Source organism: Austrofundulus limnaeus, unplaced genomic scaffold (genome assembly GCF_001266775.1).
Source record: "Austrofundulus limnaeus strain Quisiro unplaced genomic scaffold, Austrofundulus_limnaeus-1.0 Scaffold0, whole genome shotgun sequence".
Classification (NCBI taxonomy): Eukaryota; Metazoa; Chordata; class Actinopteri; order Cyprinodontiformes; family Rivulidae; genus Austrofundulus; species Austrofundulus limnaeus.
The window spans coordinates 4,395,965-4,403,261 of record NW_013952402.1 but is presented as its reverse complement, the minus strand read 5'-3'; the positions used below and the strand labels follow the sequence as shown (position 1 = coordinate 4,403,261).

General features: G+C 39.3%; 1 protein-coding gene across 1 annotated transcript in view; it reads right to left on the bottom strand.

Moving 5' to 3' along the window:
• zgc:123010 (hsp70-Hsp90 organizing protein 1) overlaps positions 1 to 7,297 on the bottom strand; it is a 15,351-nt gene that overhangs the window by 5,461 nt on the left and 2,593 nt on the right. The window contains exons 2-7 of the mRNA XM_014025734.1: positions 6,517 to 6,599; positions 6,326 to 6,406; positions 6,177 to 6,233; positions 5,689 to 5,904; positions 5,445 to 5,558; positions 1,670 to 1,715 (exon numbers count right to left, since the gene is read on the bottom strand). Of these exons, the coding sequence (XP_013881188.1) occupies positions 1,670 to 1,715; positions 5,445 to 5,558; positions 5,689 to 5,904; positions 6,177 to 6,233; positions 6,326 to 6,406; positions 6,517 to 6,599 (597 nt within the window). The remainder of the gene's footprint in view (positions 1 to 1,669; positions 1,716 to 5,444; positions 5,559 to 5,688; positions 5,905 to 6,176; positions 6,234 to 6,325; positions 6,407 to 6,516; positions 6,600 to 7,297) is intronic.

Here is a 7,297-nt window from a genome sequence, read left to right as displayed (position 1 = left end):
TTTGTTTGTTTGTTGGTTGCTTTGTTTGTTTGTTTGTTGGTTGCTTTGTTTCTTTGTTTGTTGGTTGCTTTGTTTGTTGGTTGCTTTGTTTGTTGGTTGCTTTGTTGGTTGGTTGCTTTGTTTGTTTGTTTTTTGTTGGTTTGTTTGTTTGTGTGGCTAACTGCCCTCCGTCTCCCTGTCAGTACGACACTCTGAGCGCAGCCTCCAGAGAGGAGATCCAGGCTCTCAGGGCTCAGCTGGAGGAGCAGAAAGAACGAACACGCAAGGAGGTCCAGGAGGCCCAACGTCACGGGAGCGACGCTAAATCTGAGCTGGAACGAAACGGTTTAAACCTGAGACGACTGGAGGAGGAAGTGCGTGGCCACATTCTGAGACACACAAATAAGACTCAGTGTTTCTGATGACTCTTCATTTCTCTGCCCAGATGTGTCGACAGAAGAGGGAGCTCCAGCTTGTGTGTGAGGAGAGAGACAACCACCAGCTGGATAAGGAGCTGCTCACCAACAGACTGCGCCACCTGGAGGGAGAGGTGGAGGCCGGCAAGAACAGCCTCAGTGAGAAGGCTCGGGAAGTCCGCATCCTGGAGGTAAGACCTCCTCAGGGGTAATCACAGAACACAAAACCTTCTTTCTTACTGGAGTTTAGTTTAGTTTTTTTAGTTTAAATTGTTTATTCATTTAATTTAAAACCAAAAATTTTATACACATTAAAAACAAAAGATATACACAACATGTACACAAAAAAAGTATACAAATTAAATTAAAATGAAAGGAGGCAGAAAGAAGAAAAAATCTTATATCTGCCCCTTTTTTCCATAATTAATTTCAAGCAATAATAATCAAGAAACAAAACAAAAGAAAAGCTTCACTTCCTTCTCAAACAACTTTTGATATACATTAATTAATATTTCTTTAACAAACTTATTTTTGTCCTTCTCTTAAAGAAATACAGTACAATGAACTGACATTTTTATAATCACTTTCCAGATTATTCCACAATCTTATTCTTTGAACAGAAGTACAGCAGTCCTTCAAGTTTGTTTGAATTTTAGGATTAATAAACATCTCAAGTCCTTTAAGATTATAAAAACTTTCTCTCTTAACAAAATATAATTGGATGTTTAAAGTTAAAAAAAATTATGAGCCTTATACATAATCTGCAAGATATTATAAAAAAAAAGCCGTCAGCTAGAGTTGTATGAAGTACAGCAGTCCTTCAAGTTTGTTTGAATTTTAAGATTAATAAACATCTCAAGTCCTTTAAGATTATAAAAACTTTCTCTCTTAACAAAATATAATTGGATGTTTAAAGTTAAAAAAATTATGAGCCTTATACATAATCTGCAAGATATTATAATCAACCAACTCGTAAAGTTTTTATAATTTTAATTTACAAAATAATATATTCAAAGGGTGACTGTAATGTTTTCTGGTGATAATTCTTACTGCTCTTTTCTGTAAAATGAAAATAGGATTTGAGATTGTTTTACATGTTTTACCCCAGACTTCAATACAGTAAATCAAGTGTGGAACAATTATTGTATTATACAATATAAACAGAGTTCCTTAAGATAATATGGAATCAGCATCTTCTTTAAGCCTTTATGTTTAAAAGAAAAATCTATTTAAAGGCTTGTCACATAGCGCAGTCAGCAGAAATTATTCCTTACCTGTAAGTGATGCACTTTTCTTGGTCATGGAGTCTGTACCATTGGTCTGTTAATGAAATTATCTTGTTATTATTTCATCAACAGATTGCAGTGTACACATGTGGTAGTATTAAAAGTTTTAAAGTGCCAGTGACATCAAATTTTTTGTAAGAAATATGAATTAATTTTTGGAAAGGTAACATTGATAACATGCTGCAAAAAAATGTTTATGCCGCTGATATGAAAATTTGTTAAGATATTTGCACGTAAGGTAACAGGAAGTGATGTCAAAGGGAAATTTCTGAATGTGAACAGTGTTGATACAACGTCTGAAAACAGACTGTAGAGAAGAATTTGATGGGGTTTTTTTTTTAGATTATTTGAGTCTATCAGAGAGATCAAGAAGAGTAGGAGTTCTAATCATATTGTTTCAGTAAATGAAGACCAGGGGGTTTTCTTTCTTAGAGAGTTCCTCTTTAATGTCACTTCCTGTTTCACTTTAGCTGAGCCAAATTTAGAAGTAAATATGCCAGTTTATGTGACAAAAATGGGTAAAATCATGTACAGTATATTATGCCAAATTTATTAAATATAAAGATGTTTTATTTTACTTTTTGTATTTGAAGAATATGAATGTCACAGCCAATTTAGATCCAACAACCGAATAGCTGGATTTAGGGATGCAATGATTACCGTATTTTTCGGACTATAAGCCGTGACTTTTTTCCTGAACTTTGAACSATGTGGCTTATAGTCCGGTGCAGCTTATTCGTGGATTTTTTTCTTCAGCCACCAGGGGGCTCTTATGCTCCATTTGCTTCAACCACTCGCTTCAAAAAAAGAAAAAAAAGCGATCGCTTCCAGAGCCAACTGTTGTACCAGGAAGCAGCAATTTAAAGAGAGTCAATGGCCAAAAACTCATAAAAGGGGATAAAACTGACATTTTTCACGGTGGAATCTGACTGATAAAAACTTTGGAGCTTAACCAGTTTGTGGATAAACGTCGAGTGAAGAGCCGCTGACTTTTTTTTTTCAGCATTGCACTCCCCGGGGAAGGAATCCCATGCAGTGACGTATGCTGGAGCGGGAGGGCTTTCGCAGCAGCTGGGCCCTGGGTTTCTTGGGGGAACTATGAAAGTTCAGTGCGAAAACAAACGCCGAACAATCACGTGACGGTGCGTCGACCGGTCGACAGCTGAGCTACCATACTGCCAGCTTAGTCAGAGGTGTAGCGCCATTTTGTTTTAGCTAGTAGCAGACACGACACGACGGATCTTTGACAGACACGGTATTGGACAGTATGCGGGCCCACATCACAGATTCGGTGAAAGCAGCCATCAAGAAAACAAACTCAATTCCTGCTGTTATTCCTGGAGGTACAACAAAGTTTTTGCAACCCCTGGACATCAGTGTGAATCGTGCATTTAAAGCAGYACTCAGGGSTGAATGGGAGGCTTGGATGACTGACGGGGATAAATCATTCACAAAAACAGGCCGAATGCGAAGAGCGTCATTTCCTGATGTCTGACAGTGGATTCTAACAGCGTGGAGCAGAGTGAATGAGTCCACCATCACCAATGGGTTCCGTAAGGCTGGACTGCTACATGAAGAGGACACCACAGCTTCAGAGCCAGCATTACCCCGGGAGGACAGCAACACAGAAAGTAACACTGAACAGATACTGCTGTGTGACGCAGCTTTTCTCAGCTTGTTTAACTCCGATACTGGAGGAGGACTTCGATGGTTTCAGTGCRCCAGAGGATGATGAATGAGACATTTTGTTGGACCAGAAACTGTTAAAGAAAACTAACAAAATAAGGTCAGTTAAATGAACCATTTTCCTCCGAACTTTAATTCTTAAAAGTTTGCTTTTTGTGTTTTGATGTTGAATTCACTTTTTTGACGACAAATTTGGGTGTACTGTTTTTTTATGTTGGGGGTGCGGCTTATAGTCCGGTGCGGCTTATATGTTAATGTTCGCGGGGGTTTTTTTTTAATGGCGGGTGCGGCTTATAGTCCGGTGCGGCTTATAGTCCGAAAAATACGGTAGTTAACAGAATCAACGACGTCGATTCGAAAAATTAGTCGACTGTCATTTTAATGTCGTTGCATCGTATTATTTACCCACAGGATGGTAATTTGTAACTGCAATGCAATTCATGAACTGCTGAGGGCAGAATCACTTCTATTGTCTGTGGCTGCATTGTTTACAAAAGAACAAGAGGTCCTGGCCTGCAAACCGTAGAAGCAGAAAATGCAGCGGGAACATCAAAGAGCTGTAATAATGGTGGAACAGAAAGACAAGTGCATCAAAGAGAAAAGAAAAAAAATCTTTCTAAAGATGGCTACATTTTACTGAAAATCAACCAAAAATGTAAAACGCAGACTCTGTCATTCCATGACAGCACAGCGGCAGTAATTACACGATCAACACTAACACACTGGAGCTGTGATTATCGTCTCCATGTGGGTAAGTTTCAGAAAGTTAGATTGTTCKTTAGGTTGATTACTTATAGATCTTATTTTCAATGACTTATTTCATGCTGTAGCCAAATTGCAGCAGGGCAGGTTAATAGCCCCTAATGCTGGGGGAGATGCTGCTATGAACATTAGCTGTTTGTTTAAAAGACTACTTGCAGGTTAATTTGTATAACTTCCTTTTTATTAGGTTTACATGTATTAATGATAAAGTGCATCTAAGTAAGTTATTAAGTTTGAAGTTTAAATTCATAAGTTTACGTTTTTTTATTTGCTATGTAAACGTTACTTTTTATGTTAAAGTAGAGGGACTGGATAACAGGGTGATATTCACAGGTACATGAGGTGAAATGAGATGTGCACTGGGACTGGAACAGGAGGTGCGCTCACAGGAAGCATAGATGGACATTGTGACTGAAATAATTGTTGACTAATGGACTAATTGGAAAAAAATGGCAGATTGGTCCACTATCAAATCAGTCATTAGTTGCAGCCCTAGCTGGGTTTCAGTCACATGGTTTTGATGATGTACGGTTAGGGTTAGACCCAGTTTCAAGACAAAGATATTGACAATTTGTTCACAATTACGTTGGGCATGACCCATATCTCATGAAAATGAAAGTATTTGTCAAAACCTAAAGATGTGCCAACAATYGAGGCTGTCGGCATCACAAACTATCTGGTCCTTCGGACATCTTAATACACCTAACAGCACAAGAAAGCCTATAAAAGTCTGGAGGTTTATAACTTTTGTAAGGGGGTGGGTCCACCACCTCAGTACCAAATGGGTCCACAATGATTATCCTTTGGTTTTGGCCAGGGTGAGTGTTTGTTCTAATATTGGTTTATATGCTAAGATGCTAGCAGTAGTGGCTACAATGTCAAAAAACCTGCAACACCTAACGGCACACAATGGCCAGGGAAGCCTAAAAACGCTATGTGAAGTCCATATTAGACTACCAGTAACTTAGTGACTATGTAAATGAGCATTTTACAACAACCTAATGCTTTATAAACAGACACAAAAAGCAAGGTAGCTAGCCAACATACCAGACTCTGCTCCTCCTGATGGCAGACATAGGTTTAAAATCCACTTTTTACAGCGTTGTTCTGTCAGCTTTCTACATTTCTCATCTTTAACAACCTTTAGTACTCAATAATACACCTTTTCTTGGTTAAAACGGTTGAAGCAGTCATAAACTATACAAAACACCTCTGTTATTTAGCTTCCTACCCTCCATCTACATGTGAAAGCAACCTACTCATTGTTGCCATAAGACAAAAACAGCTTATTGCTGCTCCTCCATCTTTCACTCACCTCTCTCCTGGCCTCGTTCTCTTTGTTTTCTTTGGACTTGCGACTTGATCCTTTGGGTTTGATATGGCTAGCAGCGTTAGCAAAAAAGGCACTGCTCACATCCCACTCGGGCTCCTGTGGACCACAAAAAGCAAAACACTGCTGTCAGGTTTGAGGCTTTAATGGAGAAAAAGACCACACAAGCTGATTCAAGATCTTATAATAGTAATAGGAGATGCGTAAAACACCAGYACAGCCTCCGTACCTCTTCAGTGGATCTGGCTTTTGTCTTCTGGCACCCTTTCATTTCTACAAGAGCTAGGACAGGTATGGCAACATAGTTCTGTGGAGCAGCTGGTTTTGCATCATTACTTTTCTCCTGTTTTTGTGCTCTTTGTTTCTCCTCTTCAGCACCGACGTCTGCTTCCGACTCGCTCTCGTCCAGCTCCGACTCTGCACCACCATCTTCCTCTTCGTCGTCCTGTAGGATCATATAGATATATTTAACTCTGCACAGTATAAATACTAAAATGTTGAGTGCATACTTGTACATGCTAAAGCTGATTAGCTGTGGTGGCCATCTTGAATAAAGTTATCTCCATCAGGTGAATGCTTTCTGAGAGATGCATTCAAATCTATGAAGTGGTTCATAAGATATTTTGCTAGTAGATAGAACGGAGACAAACGAACTCATAAACACATGAGCAAGAAAATTATCACCTCTGAACTTCAGGTAATGAAGACAATTCTTACGCGTTCAACACTGTCGTGCTGCTTAGTTTGTTCTTGCTTCTTACGATTTCGACGGCGCTGAAACAGATGAGGGAAAAGGCAGATCGTTACCCATCAGATACAGCTAAACAGACTGAACAGGGGGGTGGGGCAGCTATTTGAATGCCAACCTTCCTCTTGGCTTTCCGTCGCTCTGCTTTCTGTCGGGCCTTTTCTTCCTCACTCAAATCCTCTTCACCGTTTATTGCATCCTGAACAAACACACAATCAGGAGAAAAATAAATAAAAAAAGTTCAGCAGTTCATCACGAACACTGCTGCTCTCCCAGTTCTGTCCTGTCAGGATGACACCATTTATTTACCTGTGGCAAAATGGCATTGTGACTCGGGTCAGAGTTTGCACCACCACAGTTCATCTGCTCCTCTTCCTGCTGAATAGTAGGCCCTTTGAGAAAATGAGAAAAAAAACATCAGCAGGTGTTTAAAATGTCAAGGGGTAAAAGAAAAGGACACTGCGTTTAGCCATAAACAAAAAAAAATGTTTGTTCTGTTTCTACTCTGCAACACATTTAGGCTAAAACATCTCCAAACTGAATTATTTTAACAGTTCACAGTATAGTGTTGTGAAAACAATAATATATCTTTGGAACCATAATTAAAAGGAAAATCTGTCAAATAGAACGTTGATAATTTCACTGCTCTCAGATCCAGAACCACACGGCATTCTGGGGGATGGGGGCAGAGGAAAGGCTTTAGCTGCTTGACCTCTCACCACCCAGCTAAGCAAGGTTGGTAGCATCAGCTAACAACCTCACTCTTTGGCCAGCTAACAACATGTTGAATAACATACGCAGTTTCGTGTTTCTCCACTGTGTCTCATAACTGCTTGGGGAAAAAAAAGTGAAGCCAAAGGAGAAAATGAAGCTTCAGCTCAAGAGGAAATCGTATATAAACGAGGAGGTCAAGTCACCAGTTTGGCAATATTAATCAGCCTTTTTCTCCTAGTCCTTATTTCAAATACGTAATAAATCATTGTAATCAATAACTAAATACCGCATAGCGGTAACATAATGACCCCCGCACGCAGAAATGCACCAGAACTCAGAAGTCTTTATTCCTACTAAATATCATGCTACTAGGTGC